Source organism: Nylanderia fulva, unplaced genomic scaffold (genome assembly GCF_048542155.1).
Source record: "Nylanderia fulva isolate GAGA-0341 unplaced genomic scaffold, ASM4854215v1 Scaffold36, whole genome shotgun sequence".
Classification (NCBI taxonomy): Eukaryota; Metazoa; Arthropoda; class Insecta; order Hymenoptera; family Formicidae; genus Nylanderia; species Nylanderia fulva.
Genome location: NW_028190433.1, coordinates 1,920,903 through 1,942,449, shown reverse-complemented (window position 1 = coordinate 1,942,449; position 21,547 = coordinate 1,920,903). Strand labels below are relative to the sequence as shown.

The following is a 21,547-nucleotide window of genomic DNA, read 5'->3' as shown; positions in this document are numbered from 1 at the left end:
AATTAGAAGACCTTTCTTAATAGACATAAAATTGATTTTTTTTTTAAATATATATATTATGAATGTGAGCATATTGATGCGATTATAGCAAAGTTAATAAAAGCTGTTTATAAAAACTTTTACAAAAGAAGAGAACGAAAGACACACACAGTACTTTAACTCATCCGTATAAAATCGAGAAGTAGTCATAATCAATTATTATTTAAATTATTTATATTTTTACAATTTATTTTTTAAGATAGTTAAACAATTTCTATAAAAGCTATCTACGCATCATTATTGCTTCATAATTTTATCACTTAAGCTCCGCCACTTAAGTTGAATGGCGGAATTCGTAATTGCATTAATTTTCGGTAAACTGCCTCCAACTAATGCCATAGATAGAAGACAATTGTTTCGGTCACTACGACGATTAATTTCTAATACGAGTCTCTCAATCGGGCCGATTCGGCGAATTTACGCGCACATTACCCGCAGCCGAAAGCCGGCCGCATTCCGAAGCGTGTTTGTTGACCGAAATGCCGTAAAAGCTTAGGCATATCGAATTGACATTCATTATGTATCGGAAAACACAACACGGGCGGTTAAAATACAGACAGAGAGATTGTCGAGGCACAGAAGAATAAGGGTGAGGAAGGATTGACGGACTGGTTCGCGCAATAGTTTAATCTGCTTTGGCTTGAATTTCAAAATGGCTAATGCATATTGCCTTTGGCGCCGCTCCAAGTCGCCTATGCAGTCGAACTCCCTCTTCTGCAGCACAACCCTTCTGATCCCTCGTACATATCCACTCGTTCTACCAAACTCTTCATTATATGTGTGCCCTACTATACTAACCCCGTTGCCATCCTTTCGCGGCGAATGTAAATTCGTTTTGTCATGCTTTAAGCACAAAATGTCGCTCGCTCTTTCTCTTACACAATTTATCTATCGATATGCCTACCTATATTTGCATACTTTTATCTCTCCCATTCCTTGTTTTCTCGCCTCAAACGATATTTATGCCATATTAATCGGACATCTCCTTTATATGCGCATTTCTCTTTCCTTTCCCGAGAGCAACTATCCTCTTACACCCTTGCCGTGTTCTGTGACGGTGGCCTAAAATTGCGGACGACCTCGCATTTGCCTGCAACCAATCCCGGCGGTTGCTTGTGTGGCGGTGAATCTTGGCGCGGGTCATTGATGATCGACTCGTATGCATGTATATGGACCGGTGCGGTCGTTTATTAAATTTAGTGCAAGTAGCTATAATGCCAGCGTTCCATTAATGTCTTCGTACCATTACGTTATTAAAATGAATCTGAAACTCGATAATAACAAAAGGAATGAACAAACAGAGAGGAATCTTTCGGAAAAGAAAGCTAAATTATTGGAATTTTCACAGATTCGTATACATTCAATTGTAAATTCCATTTTTGTTTCTTATTGCGACAGATAAAAAAATTGTATATTAAACAAAAATATTTATTTAATAATTATTTATTATTGTTTCTATCAGTATAATAATTACGTAACACAACTTACAATTTCTTATGCGCACTCGCATGCGTACATATTTCTCGCGTGATATTACTATAGCCTAAAGAAGGATAATTTCGATAACCCGGCCATTAACATCTAATTGAAAGGATGCGAATCGGCGGAAGGCAGAAAATTGCGCAAACGAGAAGAGATTCGATTACTGGTGATCCTAGTATCGTATCGAAACGAACGAAATGCGCTTAATATACTTAGGATCGTTTGTTCCACTGCTCCGACTAGCGATCCGAATCAGTCTCATCACGGCTTATTCCCGTCCGGAAAATGGTCGAAAATTGCTTTTTCGCATGCACATTCATCCGACAAACGTCAACCAGTATTTCGTTATTTCGCTTCTGTTTTCAACGGTTGTACAAAAAATAGTTTTTGCTATTAAAACATCACAATTAAATTTAGTTTATCGCAGTAAAGAACAATTAAATGAGAAATTATACTTGTATAGTCATGTTTTCAAAATTATGTGTTTTGTGCAAATTGCGTGAATTTGTGAATATAATAATTTAAACTAAAATAAAATTATATATATATATATATATTAAAATATTATAAATGGGTTTATTCAAAATCAATATTGTCGAAGAATATCACAAAAATATTCTTTCCCTTTTTGTTTGTTCAGAAAAAAATATATATGTATTATACTTTAATATATACATGTATGCGAACAGTCGGTCATGACAGGAATGGACGGTCGATTGCACGAGAGTCATAAAATTTTTATAAAGCAACCCCGTTTGTCTTCACGTATTCTATGATGTATCGGAATCTCAAAATTGAAAGAAACAAACATTTCTCTCGGTGTTTTTGAACAGCGATGAGGCATACTCTTTTTTATCGTGAGCTAGCAGGATAGTCTATTTCCACTCATAGTGGACGAGATTCCGGTAAGTGCACTAAGAAACAGACGTTCTATCGCGGTCAACCTTCAGTTCATCCTTTGACTTGCTTCCAAAATGCAGTTTATATTGCTTGACTACTTCTGCACTTTAAGATTGTCGCATATGTAACAAACGCGTGAAAAATCTCAGCTGTCTGTATTGCAAGAAAAACAATTTTTCTAGTTACAATCAATAACTTTTTACTTTCCTATAACTAGCTACATAAATTAAAATAAAAATAAAGATAAAAATTAATAATTTTATATGCTGCATATTATATATATACATATAAAACACATCTATACACATGTTTTATATACCTATTTAATTCTTCAAATTTATTCTGTTATTGCGCGATAAAATTATAAATTGAATTCTATTCTAAATTTGTCACGAACTATGAGTGAGTTTTACAATAATGAGTTTTGCAATAAATATAATGAAATATTCTGAAAAAAAATTAATCAAATGTATAAACATTCTAATTTGCGAAATAAATTGTGTATATTTTTGGCTACAAATTGAAAAAAAATTGTTAAAAAATAAATATTGTTGGTTCAGAAATATACTATATTACTAATTTAAATTAGTTTTTGTATTTATATTATTAATTTGATATAGATTAAAAAATTACACACAATTAAATAATTAAATTTATGAAAATATTTTCTGTTTTGAAAATTTCAAGTAGCCCACACAATAAAATTTGTAATATGCGTTCTATTGAATCAATCTTCAAAATTGATAATCCGCTGGCTCTTAATTTTTATCTTAACATATGTGCAGTAGTTTCTTCAAACCTTAACAAATCTAATACTCTGTTAATGCTCGTCGATGCAAAAGTCAATGGATGGGAAATGTGCGTGTGAAAGTAGAACGATAATCATTTAGCCAAGCACGCGCGTAAATCGTCGATTGATAGTATCGATAGCCAATGAATTATCCTTGCCCTCGCACAATGAATCACTCTGAGTTATTGACAATCACGGAATTGTATTTAAAAGGATCCATTGCTGTATATCTACTGTTATCTATTGTTATAAGAGAATCCAAGCAAAATTCTTTATTCGCATTACTTAAACTGATTAAATCGTATAAAGGAGATATATGTTTTGATAATATTTGCAAAAAATTGTTAAAAATCAATGATTTACAAAATTTATAGGATTTTTGTGAAGTCGTAGAAATCAAATTATTAAGTTTTGAAAAAATTCTCATTCCTTGAATAAAATAATTTTTTTATATCCGATAATGTTATAATTCTGTCAATTGTGTATAAGAAGAAAAATTTATAAATGCAATTGATTATATATTTATAAATAGAATGATCCTCGTAAGGGTCACTATAATTTTAAGGCATTCACGATAATCTAACAAAAGTCATGAACAGAAATTTATCAGTTTCTAACACTTGCAGCAATTGCAATAATACAAATTAGCCGAATATTTTTTATTTGACAAAAAAGTAAGATCTGCAATGTCAAAATAGTCAAAACGATCAAAACAAGCAATTCAAAATGATTATTATATCAAACATGCACTTGTCAGATACACGATACCCAAGTTTACTGATCAGGTTAATAGCTAAACTATGTATTATGGACAACATAAGGTCAAATTGTTGAGTTTGTTTATTATTTACGTTTGTAGTAAATTTCGTCGATAACAGAAAATTACTCTGTAGTAATTTTAAAATGGCTTATTGAGTTGTAATGTAATTAAAATAACATTATATATATACTCATTGAATCTGTTGTCCTCTAGTATTATTAAAAAAATATATTTTATTTAAAAAAGCTAAAGTGATACTTTTTTATCAAACAAAAAATATTTCAAATTTTTATTATTGCAATTTGTTGCCGCTTAAAAACTGATTTCTGTCCATAACATTTTTTGTCAAATTTTTATAAGTGCTTTAAAAACTATTATGAGGACCATGCTGTATGTATGATATATGTGTATATAATATATTATATCTGATGATGAGCATATTTCCAATTTCTTTTTTAACGCTATTATCAATATAACGCCTAAAGTGTTTCCAATTCGCTTGTAACACTTCCCATATCATTGTCACATAATTTAACAGTAATATTGCCGCGGGCATTTCGTTCTCTCACGAATAATACGAATAATGATTTATATTTACACATGAACTTGTGGGATACGCGAATAATGTGTTGTGTGTGTGTTTCGCGAATTTGCGTTTCCCAAAGTCATCGACGCAGTACGGAAACGGGAGGGTATGCGTTTGCCTGAAATATTAATTCAAGACGTTCACATAGGAAAGTAATATGTCTACTAAACTATTCGCCTTTCCTTTGATCCTATGTGGAAGCATAAAATATGGTTGTATTTGCAAGAAACGTTAGACATATTGAGGATGAGAAGCGCGCGATTAATCTTTGAACATAAAATAGCGATAAATCGTCGCTTAAAACGCGAAACGCACTGTCCCATGAGCATTCGGCCTATAAAAGTGTTCGAATGACGTCAATCGTTATGACAGGCTGTAAAGTCTTCCGTGAATTTATCTGGCGCTAACGCAGTGCAAAAATATACACATATTTTTAAATTACACAAATTTATTCATGCAAATATAATATCTTAGAAAACAAAATTTTACTATAATTTCGCAATTGCTGTATATGCTCAAATTCATTTTTAAAAATACCTCTTTCTTGAGTCTTAATTGACAAAAAATTTGAAATAATCGAAATATGAATTTAATAAATTCCAGATTTTTGAAACTGCAAGGGAATTATCCGATTTATTTAAAATATATATATAAAATTTTTATCTCTATAATTCTTTAGTTATATATGGTTTTCTGGCTTTTATAAATATATTCGTGTTTTTTCTCTTAATAGAATTATTCATTAATTTAAACTACACATATATACGTAACAATATTCTAGTATAAATAGTAGGAAAAATTAATCTTGTTTTTCTTTTTTTTCACGTTGAATGCGTGAAATGTTCACACTGACATGGCAGCTTTTCGGAGCTAACCATGCCCGATTCTCTTGCGTCGCCAGTTCAACACTTAAAGTGCTGCATTTTATATAAAAATGTCAACTTGCAAATTGTTGTTTGCAAAAACAACTTAATTTCTACATGTTGTTTGAGCGTAGCTTATAACGTATAAACCGATATGCTTCCATTTGCGTTTATGCGCCACTGCAAAATCCACGTTTTCGTTATCCGCAGGATTAACTCATCGTCGTACAATTTTGTACAATTTACTGTTTCATGTATATTCGCGTTCTTTTTAGTTTGTGGATTAATTGTGGTATTGTGATATGGTATTATTATTGACAAATTATTGTTCTTTCTCATTTTCTTATTTTTATTCGTTTAACATGCCGGTATTTTATTTCACATTACATATTTACATATACATATGTATGTGATTAATCATTTTATCTTTTTCATTTATGACTGATTATTTATGATTCATAAATATTTTATTTACATGATATTATAATATTTTATTTACTTTGATTCGCGAGTAAGACAAAATTAAGAAATATCAAAATCGTAACTTAACTTTGATTACTTTATAAAAAGTTGTATCATAATTTATAAATTTATTATTAGCAACTAAAATCTCATTCTCTAGCTATATCATTTTTATCGCAATGCCTTTTAAACATAGCAATAAGCGTGTCACCAATATCATATATTTCGCGTCATCGAATGAATACATTTTGACATCTCGACAGACATTCCCAGAGAATAAACGCGCGCATTTATCACAATTGATATGCGACCGAGTGATTCGTTATATTTTTCTACACAGAACCTTGCCTGTTTTGTTGGAAATTCACCTAGCTCGTTGTTTTCACATTCACGGCAATTTTCCGAAAAAAAACCATCAGCGCGTTCTCGCTTGGGCCATTCGCCGCGAAATGAATTTTTGCCGCCATCCCTCACCGTTCATGAGTGGTCCATGAAAAATTGCCGGTTTGACGGATTGACGGACGAGTAAGTAAGCGTAATATCAAACAACGGTCTACTCTTCTTCTTAGCGACAGCCTGTAAGAAAAACTGCAAAAGCATCGAAAGCTGTCACTATGCAGACAGATTGTTCTTGCTTTAAGCAATATCGAAATGACTGACGGTTACAATGACATAAGAATACTACACATAAGAATTCCGACTATTTTCTTCCGCAATGTAGAAATATCTTTTTCATCAACGTGAAGAAGAGTAATTCAAAGTTAGAGTAACTTTCTGATTTACATATTTTTGCGATAAAATATTATAATATATAATAATTTTTTACATTTAAAAAATAGACATTCTTAAGATTACTATTAAAATTTAATTTGTGCAATGTAGCTACACTGTTGTGTAATTTAGATTTTGCAAGTTTCCGCATTACCAACAATAACATTATCACATATTAAGTTCATGCAAGTAAACTCGAGGTTCAGCTTCAAGTAAACTCGAGCTGAGCTTAAAGGAAGATAAAATTTCACTTTGTAATAGTTACTTTTTTTTATACGATACTTGATAGAAATTGACGTGTAACACGTGATTCATCGAGGTCATCATTAACATGCTAAACAGAATATAGGATCGAGAGAGCGAAATAGTCTAGAGCATTGAACCTGAATGAATAATCGTAGAATGTAAACTGAATACGGAAAAATGTGAATGTGCACAATTTTTGATGAACCGCTTGTGGAATATACTCGAGGTCACGTAAGAGAATATCAAGAAATTTTCCCTTAAAATTCAACTCCTGCCGCGCCGTGCAGAGATATTCAAATAAATTTCTTTAAATACTTAAATATAAAAAGATTTTAAGTCGTCTTTTTTCCCCTCTTTTAGTATCATCTGTCATGAATATAAAGGCTATAATTTTCTGGGAGCTCGAATAAAAAATACAAAAATATAATAATATGGTCGGATAAAAATGTAAGAATGAAAAATTTCATTTATTCGAATTGCTTTGATAACCTTGATTTATTTTACACGCGTAGATATAGATCCTTAAACCGCGTTAAATTGTTTGATACGTCGGCTATCATGAAAAACTGATAGATATCTTCATCACCGAATCAGTCTTAACATTGTGCGATTAATCCGACAAAAACGAAAGTCGGGCAATCAAAGTCGCAAATCGACGAGCAAAGTTTTTGTTCGACGACCGCGTAGAGATCGTACTATTAAACGTTTCACTTCACCGGCAACTTCGCCAGCCATTCGTTTCTACTAATGCATCGCGAGGCAAACTTTTAATTCGACAAATACGACGACGATGGCGACGGACACCCAATGCATTACCTACTTAAAGACAATGATGTGGCCGCAAGCGTTTTCCGACAATGTATTATCCCGTCGGGCGGAGATATTTTCTCTGATTCCTTTTAAATGGTGGCGGTGGCTTTGTTTTTAATGCGCGTGACCCAGTTGGCCCGGCGCTCCATTTTACACATTGCACGTTGCATCTACCTCCGATAGCTTAAAACGAATTTACGCGGCGCATTCGTGATGATCATCCTGGATGAATCATTGGGAGGGAGTGTGTTCGGGCGAGTTCCGTTTTTCTTACATTACGTTACGGATGTATCGGACAATAAATTATCGCGTTGCAGTTAGCGACGTAGTTATAAGTTAATAAGAAAATGCGAGAATATATAACGGACGTTCAACGTACATGGACAAACTTAGCATTCAATTAGATCTTTCCCGTAAATCAACCTTCAAAATTTACAATCGCGCTTTTCAAAACTCGATATACGCGACAACGCCACTGGTAAGGGCTGTTTACTAATTAGCGACATCTCAAACGCATTCGAAACGATGGCAAGTTTGCGTCATGCAAAACAGCATATATGGTCTACTATTGGCATCTTTTAACAGCTCGGCATATTTACTTAGTAAATTATTTTACTGTGTTTTTTATAAGTGAAAACTTAAATCACTGTGTCTCCTTTTTATATATCGAATTAAACTTCGCTCTTCAGCTAGCTTGAAAAGCTAAATAATAACCTATCGTACGTCTCTTTTATGGAGTCATAGATGTTAGAAGCAAAACTAAGAGAAGTGGCTATTTGCCCACGTATGGAACATTTTATATGTGGAATATGCCCGATAAAATTGCTTCAGAGGTATGCACGTGGAAATCTGTACGTATAGATGAAAAGTAGAGCACGGGAGAATTGCGCCGTGACGAAGCGACAAAGCAGTTAAGTGATCGATCAGTCCTTAGGTGTGTACACCATCTTTGCGATTGACCCCCTGCGAAGCCCCTCCTTTCAGGTCACCATTATATATTACGTGGTGTCCGTGCCACATAATAACGTCAGATGCATCGCATAAAGGCACCGTCTACGCGACGGAGACCGATTATGACTGGGTGCATGCCCGACAAAACACGCTGCGGCATGTGTATAAAAAGCGTTCATATACTCGACTTTGTTCATTGCAACCGACGCGACGGTGCAACATACTCATCTCATATCAAACTCATACGGTTTTAGTAAATATTAGGCCACGGCAAATAATAAAATTTTATACTAAAATTTTTAATTAAACTCTTTATCAGAAATTGAACCGTAACTAAAATTAGGTACGAGAGATATCTAATATTGAAAATTATAAAATTATGAAAAATAACTGTGCTCAATTAAACAAGATTTTTTTTTTTATATTAAAGCAGCATTTTTTTGCTTCATATAGCCAAAATAGTATAATTATGCAGAATTTAAAATCGGAAGAAAGTGCATGACTTGTAGAAAGTATACTTTAATATAATTATAGAAAAATATTTCTGTTTATAAGATTTTCACAGAGTTGCGACACAATCATCGATTTTCCAATGAATAAAAAGTGTATACAATGTCGTTTGTAATTTCACGAACTAAATAGAAAACAGTGAAGTACGTATAGTAAAATTATATTTTGCGTTTTCTCCGTTTACTTTTTGTTGAGTGAAGTTTTTTAATGAAAGTTTTCATTATCTCTCTGTCAGTGAACGCAAAGAGCGAAAATTAAATAGCGGAAATTCTCCTCATCCGGCGTGTAAATAATTCAGAGCGTGAGCAAATTCGCACTGCGAGAAAACACGCCGAGGCTCGCTCTAAAATAATTCAACGACATTGTTTTATCGATCAATTTGCAATTCACTTCAAGCGTAAGCTGTCTTTGTAACTGACCCGATGACCTGCAGTACATTATATGGCCGCACATTGACGTTGGTACGGCATATAAGCGCAACTATGTGATAGACGTTATATACGATGGTGCGTTTATAAACTTTCTCACGTATGCACGCACACAATGCACACCACTCTCGCGAATAGATTGCATACAAAATAATGAAAAATGATATAACGATGATAACGCTGCCATGTGACTAACTCTTCACGCTTAACTAATTAAAGTACACTATAACGACTTGTTTATTGAAAAGTAAATACAGAATTGTGATGCACAGACACACACACGCACACTCACATTTTTTTCTTTCTTTCTATTTCTACCGTAGATTTAAAAAAGATTTCTTAATAATAAATTAAAAATTCTTTTTGTTTTAAAATACAATAACATTTAATATTTCATTATGATAAGTCGTTTATAATTAAAAAGTTATTACTATATCTAGAAACGTAAAATTTTTAATTCTATTTTTCTCGCGATTGTATATGTGTGTGTCAGTCTTCTTTATATTTTCTAAATTATTTTAAACTATATTTTCTAAATAATACAAAAAAATGTCTCAAGTCATGCCAAAATTATTAAGATATGTGTATCAAAATTAATGTTCATGAAATTAGCAGAATATTATAAAATTAGTAAAAATAAACGTATCTTTTTCATGCTGCATTATTATAACACGAAATGAATATTAATACACATATTTTATGTTAAAATTTAACGGAACAAACATTAAATTCTAACTTTGTACGAAATTGCTTAAATTGAATGTATGGAGAAAGATAATAATGCTTTATTTTTTCTTTTTTTTACAATAATTGCGTTATATTTTAAATTGCATATCGCAGTGTGTGTTTTAAAGGTGTGCTTTTTAAAATATATTACCATAAACTGATTAATCGATTAACTCATCGTGCATCTGGTGCATCGTGACCGTATATTACTGCTTCGCGTCGAGCCCGCAATTTAGTATTATATTATGTGGTTACAACCATGTGCAAGGGCAACTATGTGAAACGTGTTTACATAATCGATATGTGCGATTTCGGCATATTAGCAGCATAAAACATATATATGTATATAGAATTTCCTCGGACAATGGTCCACGTCGACATTATATCCTTCATTAAAAATTGGAGATTTCACGAAAAGTCCATACATGTCATTACGATTGCCATTATAATTGGATGCATTTTAACATTTCCGAATGACATTGATAAAACATTGTTGAAGAATAATTTTTATAATTACTATAATTATTTATCGTAATTAAATAACAAGTTTAATGTTATCATAATATTTTATATATTCAAATACAAAATATATAGAATTACATTAATTAAAAACTATTCTGTTTATTATATTAAAATCTTATTTTTTGTGTATTATAATTTTATTATTTTATATTATTATTATATTATTTTATACCTACACATACGTAATTTTATTAACTTTATTAATTATTTACAAGATCCTTTATTATATATTTTTTCATTTCTTTGTTAATTATTTATTTATTTTATTTATTTAAATTTTTTAATTGTTAATATATTTCTGTAGACATTTTGTATTTGTTATAATAATTGTGTAATAAATAAATATACATATATTGTATATGTACATATATATATATATATATATATATATATATATATATGTATATGTATATATATATGTAAATGTTTAAATTGCATTATAAACTTTATACATAATATTTTGAAAAACGATAATCATATTGAATATTTCATGTGTTTACGTTCCCAGGATTTTACCAATCAAAAAAATATGCGTATATGAGATATTTGTTAAATTGCATCCAGTAAATTTTAACATGCATGTTATGCGAAATTATCAAAATTTATAGCTTGGCTCTTTATATAAGTATATATTTTTCCAGGCAATTTTAAAATATTACGATGTTAAATGAACGATAATCGAACTCAATATATATTTTCACGAGTAAGAGAGACCGTTTTAGATACTATAATGCACAGTTGGAAAGCAAATGACTCGTACATATAAAGTAATATTTTTAAATTTATGGATGGCATTTGCTATGTGATCAAAGAAATTTTTTTGCTGTCACGAAGCACTTCAAAAAGTTGATGAGAATAATGGTAAAGTTGACTCTCACATATAACATGTTTTATATTTAATGTGATGCGAACGCTGGATATTTCAAGAATATAAGTTTCAAGATATAAGAGTGCCACAATAAATTATTATACTTTTTGTGAGAAACATTATTAATACAGTTTTACGTAATATTTAATCGAGAGTTAGAAGCAGATGATAATTATATGTATGAGTTTAATTGCGCAATATTACTTAGTTTTTGAGATTTCCGATATTTCTGATTTTTGCAAATATATGTAAATTTTTTATCTTAAACTAATGTCTGACATATTTTTCAGGATGTAGAATAAACTTAGGAAAATATTATGTTCAAATAACGCCAATCTTTATTTTAAGAATATGTCAGTTCTTGTTTCAAAGATACGTTATTCGAAGTGCGGAAAAACATAAAAGAAGATATTTTTTATAAGGGTTTACAAATAGAAAAATATAATTTTTTTACATTACCTGTTATACATAAGGACATCAGGTTTCCATAACCGATGCGGCGGGATTCTGAGATCTCGCACTCCTCCATAGTCCGAGACATTCCATCTCATATTCACGTCGTTCCATTCCTGTAATTGAATGAAAGTTACGCAAATAAGAAATTGCGAAGGCTAGCGAAAAGATAAATATAAAAAATGACATTTTAAATTTAATAAATACTAAATAAATGACATTTCAAATTTTAAATTAAGCAAATAAATACTAACGAGCATAAAAAATTAATTTTTTTTTATATATTTTTAAAATATTTTTTATAAATTTTTATATAAAATAATTTTGTGTAATATTGTTAAATAATGTTAATTTACTGATATTAGTAAATGCTCGTATTTGTTTGCTTGATATAGATTTAGCTTTACAGAAAGAAAATTCCAAGTTTTAGAAGACGCAAACGAAAAATATATTTTATAAGATATATTGTAAATATAGTTAACAGCTGTCTATAAGACATCCCTTTATTGATTAAGTTAACACATTGATTAGAGCATCTTTGAGTAAAACAACGTTTTACATAATCAATAGAGAACACGAACTTAACATATCAAAATCACGTTCAAATCTTTCACTGCGTTCTTTCTAAAGTGATGTTGACACTATCGATTTTTCAAGCGGCAAGTGCCGACCTTCGTTTTTCGCACAAATATTTTAGACTACATCGTATACGTCAAGTAAACACTACAGCATTTCAATTTAATTCTCGTTCGGGGAATTTACAAACGTGCAACTTTGCGAGGAAAGTCCTGTCCTTTTGCTTTTGTAATGTACAAAGCGCACTTTTGGGAAGCCACATTATGAGTCCGTAGTTCGTGTGCAAACAAATTCAATAAATTACTTCCAGTATCTTTCGCCATTTGTTTGATTTCTTTGAGTCTGTAATTCTGGCATGTAGATTTCTAATAAAGTTTTGTTAACTTTTATTGCAGAAGGGAGAGAAGAATAAATTGGTAAAATTAACGTTAAAAGTTTCCAACGAAAATTTTTTATCATTATCTTTTATGATGATAAAGTCCAATGTCCAGCAGTAACTTTACGACATAAATTTTAGTATTTTAGCAGTCTAATACTACATACAATATTAGTCTATCAAAGTATGCTTCTGAAATTATGCAAAAGACTCTACCATAGCAGAGAGTGCATTTAGTTGGGCTGAGGATTATGGTGCTACGTGCCCGCTAATACTTTCCTCGTAGTTTTCAAGAACATTTTTCAAACTTTTCTTGAGTTTTCATGACTCTTCCGAAGGCGATTTAGAGACTTGGAAATATTTGTGGTTCCGGGACTCGTCACTTTGAATCTGTACTCCTTATTTTCTTTGGCAAAGCGGAAATGAAATTGGCAGAATTGATCCGGCTTACGTAGTCATAATAGATCATTGCGCGTGTATTTTTGATCGAATTCTTTCAAAAAGATTATTCCGATCGTATAACAAAATCGAAGAAATATAATCGAAAAAAGACAAGTATATCGCGTTTGAAATATATTAATTAAATGTTTATGTTCATTGTCTATTGATTTTTCAAACAACATTCCACATTTATATTTCTTGTATCTTCACTTGTATCTGAACTTTCCAAAAAATTGGTAGAAGTTATATAGTTTCCTTATTCAAACTCATTAAGCTCTGCCATTAAAGATAAATCTATATGCTTATTTCTATATACATATAATATACTTATCTACAGTTTTTTATTACATCAATTACTATTTTATTAACAATTTTTTACATCTATGTCAAAAGTTATATTCGTAATTCAAGTTATATATTAAAGATACTTTTATATTAAATAAATAAGATCTTACAGGTTGCTAATTATAACCATTATCAGACGAATATGTAAAGCTACATTAAGAAAAATATTAGAAAAAATTTTCTGAGATTTTCCAGAAAATTTTCTAACAGAATGACAAATTCTTGAGACGTTTTTAATAACAAGTTTGAACTCTAATATGTAGTGAGCTCAAATTTTGTCGTTTCGATTGTCGCATTTGCCGATTAGTCACTGATCCTGATTGATTATCTGCTGATGAAGTGCGAGGTAATTAATAATGGTTGTGCGTTATTCAACGTGGCGCGGCGGTTTGTGGAGTCATCGTGCGTAAGCAATTATTATTGTATAATCACATAAGCAGCTACTAATTTTGCCGCCATAGTGTTTTCATACAGAAAAGTAGACTTTTTATATACAAGAAACTTTTTTCCGAATATATTATATTATTCGACTATAATCTGACATATACATATAGTGGTATTTTGCATACTTCTTAATATTGCGAATTATTGCCTTTATAACAATTTTAAAATAAATTAAATATACACTGTAAAAAAATATGTAATATATTACACAAAAATATGTAAAATTACATAAATAATAAGTGTAAAATTACACGATAAATAATGGAAATGATTACCTTTTCATTATTTATCATGTAATTTTAAATTTATTATTTATGTAATTTTACATATTTTTAATGTAATTTTACCAAATTTTTTTACAGTGTATACGTAATATTATATATATATATATATACTTAAAAAAAAACCTTTCTATGCAAAAAGTTAACGTTTCAAATCTTTCTGGTTTACCTGAAATCTCTTTAGAGATCTAATTTTCTTTCGGTGAAAATCCTGTTCACATTATATCCCTAAAAAACCTACTCGCCATTATCGTTTTCTTGTCTCAATACTCTATTTTTTAAAGGGAAAAACTTAATTGAGTCATCGGACGTAGACATTAAAGGTAAATTCTTCTTTTGCGAAGAGCCATCTTGTCGATCGCGGAACAAAGCTTCTGCGCGTTTTCCCGGAGCCAAAAGCAATTCCCGACCCTGCCTCGGCTGCGTCTTTTTACAGACGATATCGCTCCCTTATTGTCCCGTTCTATGAAAAGCGAGATTCCCAAATGTGAGCAATGATCCGTCCGTCTTTCGGAGAAGAGACAAATACCGGCAATTTCGTTTCGCACATTCGCTTTACAAACGTTCTTACTTCTGAAAAATACACCCATGTGAAGGGTGATACACGATCCGATGAACCGGATGCAAAAGTAACCGGATATAGGATAAGAGTCACGGGATCGGAGCGGAATGGAATTTCTTCGCGAAACGCCGTGCAATTTTGCGAGTCACGCGGATTCCGAGCAAGACGGCTTTCGAGATGAATACCATTTACAAGTTGCATCTTTAGGAACGCGACCTATTTTCGAAAACAGTATCTTTGTAGAGAAAGAAAATTCACCGATTTATCTCTTTTTTTAGATAAAAATATATTGCGTTACGTGTTCGTGATTTATTCACTTGTTACATATCTTTAGAGTTAGAGTATACTTTTCTTTAAAACTTTATTATATATTTTAATCCCGATTCTTGTGTAATTATAAGAGAAAAATAATTACATACGTAATAATGTTTGAGCACTAATTGTTTCGGAAGAGAATTGATCGTTTGTGGCCGATTTGTGACCAACCCGTTAAACGCGCTTTCTAAAACAGGAGTGGCTCAGTAAAAGATGAGCGTAAAATGACGATGGTAACGATGGAAACCCATAAAACTTAATAGCATCACAAGCATGTGTTTTCATCTTGCGATTTCGCTGTTTATGCTATTTCACGACCGGCAATATAGAAGACCAGTAGAACAGATAGATAGAATTATTATATATTAAAGTAAGAAAACAAGTAAAAAAAGGAATACAAATGTTACTTAATAAATAATATGCAAATAATATATCATACGATAAGTATATAATTATATGAATTATAGTGAACAAATAGAAATATCAATGAATAATTCATCACAATATCCAGTAATTTTCATAAAAAATCTTGTTTTCAAACTCTTTGAAGATTGGATAACTTTTCCTTAAAATTCTTTTACAAAAAGTTAATATATTTTTAATATTGAACTACTAATTATAAACGTAATACAATAATTTTAGTTTATCACTTATCATTTAAAAACATAATTTAAGTTTAAAAGTAATAGTTAAATTATATTATATTTGCAGAAATAACTAATTTATGTGCTAATATATATCTATATGCTTTCATATACTTATTTATATATAATAATTAAATAATATTTATATTTGAAAGCGAGGGATGGCTATAAAATATATAGCGCTCTATGCAAAACACAATTTATATTTTATTAAAGTCAAGAGAGAGAATGTATCTATCAAGCGTTTCTCTGCACAATAATTATACATCGACGTGAGCGAAAAGTGGGAACTCTCATGTAGTTCAGTGATTTGCATGTCTAATCCGGTCTTAGTTAACATAACTCCATGGAGAAAACGTGTCTAATATTCCTGCGCGTACCATAATTCCTGCAACTGTATGTGGGATATTCATAAACTTGAAATATATATCTGTCATACTATCTTTAGCATTATCAATTTCTATGTCGTGAATGGAGAACTCATTATTTATTTCTTTGCTGTTATATAAATTTTGTTAAAACTTTATAAAACGCGTTTAACATTGCTTTCGTTATTATTGCAAATTTAAAATAAACTTTGCGAATTGAAAATAAACTCAATATTTTTCTTTTCTCATACAATTATAAATAATGTTACACTTTTATTGCAACATAAAAATTATGTTTACCAATTTTGTTTTGCTGACACCTTAGTACATCGTTATTATTTGTGCAAATAATTTGACCTAATCAAGAGAAACAATATTAAAATATGAATAGTGTATTTATATACAGGCTGTCCTGTACGTCGCCATAACACATATTTTATACTCATACGAAAATTTATTTTCCTTTTTACGGATTATATTATATCGAAGCGACTTTTGTCCTTACTCAAGAAACGCAAACATATAAATGCATTTTATGAGTTTAAAGGAAATGCCTTTTATGAGTTCACATCCATTACCAGTCCATTTGCTCGAGACAGCTACACTCTGTCTTGGAAAGAGCGTTCCAGCGGGCAACGCTGTAAAAATCAAGTATAAAATACTAACGGCCATTCTTTCTATAACGACAATTACGTATCTGAAGGATATATGCTGCCACCCGCGAAACGAAACATAGCGAGACATCGCGCTAGGAAGATCGAGACAAATGAGAAAGCTTAATCGAATCGCCAGCCAATCGCGAATTCCTTCCTCCAGGAATCCACGCTTTTTTTCCCAGCTGAACAATTTTAACGAAACAAAAAACTAGAATAGCGAGGGGACCAGGCATTCATGTTTCGAACTCGCAAATCGGGAATTCGAATAATTTCGATTACCATCGCTTCTCGGATTCGCGGAATCCCGGCGATTGCCATTTTATCGCATAAAATCGGGGAGTAAATAAGGGGATGGGATACTTTGGTGGTTGTCACGAGAAGGCCGATCTATGGCGCCGCTTCGTCGGCAATCTCTTCTTTTCCGCTTCCGCTTTTCCCTCGGCAAAGTTGTCGATTAAAATAACGAACGACCGACCGAAAAAGTAATAAACTTTTTCGTGAGACGGGATTACTCAATAAAACGTAACCCCCGCGAATTAAGATTGAGAGGAAGTAGAAGTTGTAGTAGAATTTTGCGTCCCCTTTTTACAATCACTGTTCTCGTTTCTTTTGAAATTTGCAGTCACTTCTTTTTACGACAAGTAAAGCTATCATATTCTGCAACTTTTCAAATTTCAACAATTTATGTCATTTTAAAAATTAAACCGACTAAAATTTATATCTTTCAAACTTTTATTTTAATTGTTTTTGGACTTTAAAAATATTAACATTTTTTTTGCAAACAAAAGACGACTAGATAGTACGTTACATAAAATATGCATTTGGATTAATTTTAAAAAATTTTATAAAATATATAAAAAAGAAATAAATAATTTGATATTTTATTAATATTGTAGTATTAAAACTGGGCATATTATTCGGTATTGCTTTTACTAAGGAGAAATATTGAAACTTTGTTTAGAGATTATTGGGAAAATACAATTCTAGTGCTTCAGACCGCGATCACTCTAATTTATATTCGCAAGATGTTAATAGAGTTAATGACCGCATTGCTACCTGACTAGGAACCTCTTAAAGTGTCTACGTGCATTGTAAACCAAATCACAATAATCTATTTTAATGTTACCAACGCGTATTTATGCTGCAGGAATAAATTTCGGAAAGATAATTGAATGGTTTCCAGTCTATACTATTGATATAAAAGAATGCACTCAATACAAAATGTGTGTAAATAAATAAAATAAATATAAAAATAAAACGTATATATAATGTATGAGACAAAGAGTGACAAAGAGAAAAAGAGTATACATTTTTATGTATCATATCACATGTCTCATACTATGTATTATGTATCATACGTTAGGAAATGTATTTAAAAAAAAATTAATTTATTCTATTGTGTTAAAAATTGCAGCGAAATGATCTTCTATAATTAATTTCAAAGCAATTATTAATCAGTTTTTGTTTTAATCAAAACTGTGACGAATTATTTAAACATCATTAATATAATTTTGAAGAATGCATTATTGTGTTAGAATTTTAATTAAATTATTTGCACTAACAAAATAATCATAAAATGCAATTTAGCGAATTTTATTTCACTAAATTACGCTAACTTCACTTTCGGGTATTTCGCTTTGTGATGCTCTTAAAAGCGAGATCGTCAGCTTTTCAATTAATAGTAAGTCTTCATTCTCTTCATGAAAGACGCAATTACAGCGCCTTCTGAAGCTTATACAAAAGGTGAACAGTAAAGGATGATGAAAGAGAACGTTACGTTACAATACGGTGTTATCGCGATGCGTAAACTGTACTGTATATGATATGTGTTCGCATCGTGGCATTTTTATCAAGAAGAGCTCTTGTTACGTTGTAACTGACAGCGTTCTAGATCGGTAGCGAATAAGGCAATATAACGTATCTCGAAAAGATGCATTAGTATAGTAAGAGCTTGAGGAAAGAAGCTTCTTGAAGAAATGCAGTGCCGGCTTATTCTTTGCAAAAGTTCCATTTCTCTTTATATATGTATATATATATATATATTTTTTTTTTAATTTGCTTGTTTTGCTCTTCCTCTTTTTCTCTCTTAGCCATAAACTCCATATACATCCGGTAAAATCATATATCTCGTAAATCAAAATATAAAAAGCATAGACATATGTACATATAGATATACTGAGAGACCAATTTTTAATAAATTAAATATTACAAATAAAAAATAATATATATATATATATCTACGTATATAAAATATATCTAATCATAAAACATACACAAAATAATTTGCTCGAAATCATAATAAATTTGAGTGGCAAAGGGCTGTATATGAGGACAAGATGAGAGGGCCACTTTTGTGTGATATTTCCGTCAGATACTTGTGTCGTGGTCGACGACAATTTATCCCACGGCACGACCATTTCGGCACGAGTCACCCCCAGGGAGACGAGACTCTTTTATCCGATGCCCTACCTACCCATCGAGATCCCCCTCGGACGTGGATTTAATTTAACGAGACGCTGAAATTCAAGCCATGCTTGACAAACGAAGTACCAAGTTCACTCCTCCCTCGAGCGTATAACCTCTTGCCGTACCACAGTTCAACCTCCATTATATCTTTCTAATGTTATCTCAATTCTATCTTCGGGGAGAAAAAGAAAGAACAGAATATATTACATATTACATATTGGATAAGAATGATTAGGCTGTTTCACAGATTAAATTACATTCAGAAGTAAGGTAGTGAATATATAAAAAAGTACAAATATGTGTGTGTGTGTTTTTATTGCTATTAGAAGATCTATAATAAAAAAAATCAATGTATATATTTTCCGAGTCATATTATATTAAATGTGACGTAGTAATAAATTATATTATTTTTACAATTTATATTAATTTAGCAAATTCATAACCGCTCTGTAGCTCTCTTTATCATTATTTTTCTCCCTTGTCTTATTATTTCTTTTCTCTCATTATTTTTATATTATTATATAAATGTAGTTATATTTTAATTTACGTAATTATTATTCTTAATATCATTCTTAATATTTTACTTAAATTAATTTTTACGTAAAACTGGCTAACAGAGTTTGTTCATAGAAATATTGCAAATATATTTTCTGTGTTTTACATTTGATATCTTATCATAAACTTTTATAAACTTTGATATTTCAAACTTTGATGTCTTATAAAAGCTCTTCATAAATAAAATATCATAATTACATTTTATATATAATCTTCAAAACTTTACGTCATTATTTTACGAAAATATAATTAAAAATATATTTAGAAAAAATTTATAACTGAATACAAATAAATTAAACTAAGAACAAATTTATTTAATAAAAATTTTATTGGAAACAATATATAGCTGATGATCTCTGATTATAAGAGATGAGAAATAATAAGAAACATAAAAGATAAAAAAATATATTAAAAAAATATACAATAAGATGCAAAAAGCGATAAAATGAGGATATATTAAGCAGAAAAATATATAATAAAATTATACATATATACCTATACACATCAAACGGAAACATATAAGAAAAAGCCTTCTCTTTTTTCATTAATTCGTAACTTGTGTATGCATTTTTCAATGACATTTACAACAAAATGACGTTAATGCCACTCATTTATTACGCGATCATCAAGCTTGTTCGATAAATAATATAGCAACAGTACAATATCTCATGCAGCGTTAATAAAACGCTTCGTTACAGGAGCTGAAGCTACGAAGTTTCATTAGACGTTGCTAATTAATTACGCGAAGAAATTGTTAGCCAACTATTATTTATGTTTAAAGAACATGCGTCTGATCGCGTTTATCTCCGTTTAAGGCTGGACCGCTATTAATTGTTGGCGTCGTTATTATAGCGCGGCAATTCCTGTAATTCGGCGAACTAAAAAGTCGCAAGGTAATTAAGAGGCATCGAGGCTCTACTTTAATTTTAATACTCGGAACACCGCCCGTTGCATCCGCCTTTCATTGCTGCTTAATTAAACTCGTACGGAAAAGTCGTTTCATTGTTGTTAAGAACATGAAGAATGCAGGGTGAAAAATGGGAAGCGAAGCTGCGCGACGAAGAAAAGTGATGACGAGATAAAAGCTGCACAAAAATTCCCACAAAAGAAGTAAAAATATAAAAATACAGTAATCTAAATTACGATTTTCTCCAAGCAATCTATTTAAGGATTAACTCTTACGTATGTGAGTTCTCCATCTGCATGCGGATAGTGAATCTCTTCAGAGTTAATCCTTTTCGTCATTTCCACGAAATTCGCGGCGTCAGCAAACTCGACGCATTCGCAGTTGCGAATCGTGCAACTCTCTGCGGTAGATTAGGCCAGCAAACAGAAAAGTATATTTACGAAG

General features: G+C 31.0%; 1 protein-coding gene across 1 annotated transcript in view; it reads right to left on the bottom strand.

Annotated features, from left to right (window-relative positions):
• The window catches only part of nAChRa7 (nicotinic acetylcholine receptor alpha7 subunit), a 207,017-nt gene that overhangs the window by 29,664 nt on the left and 155,806 nt on the right, over nucleotides 1–21,547 (bottom strand). Inside the window, exon 4 of the mRNA XM_029318891.2 lies at nucleotides 12,174–12,283. Within this exon, the coding sequence (XP_029174724.1) occupies nucleotides 12,174–12,283 (110 nt within the window). The remainder of the gene's footprint in view (nucleotides 1–12,173; nucleotides 12,284–21,547) is intronic.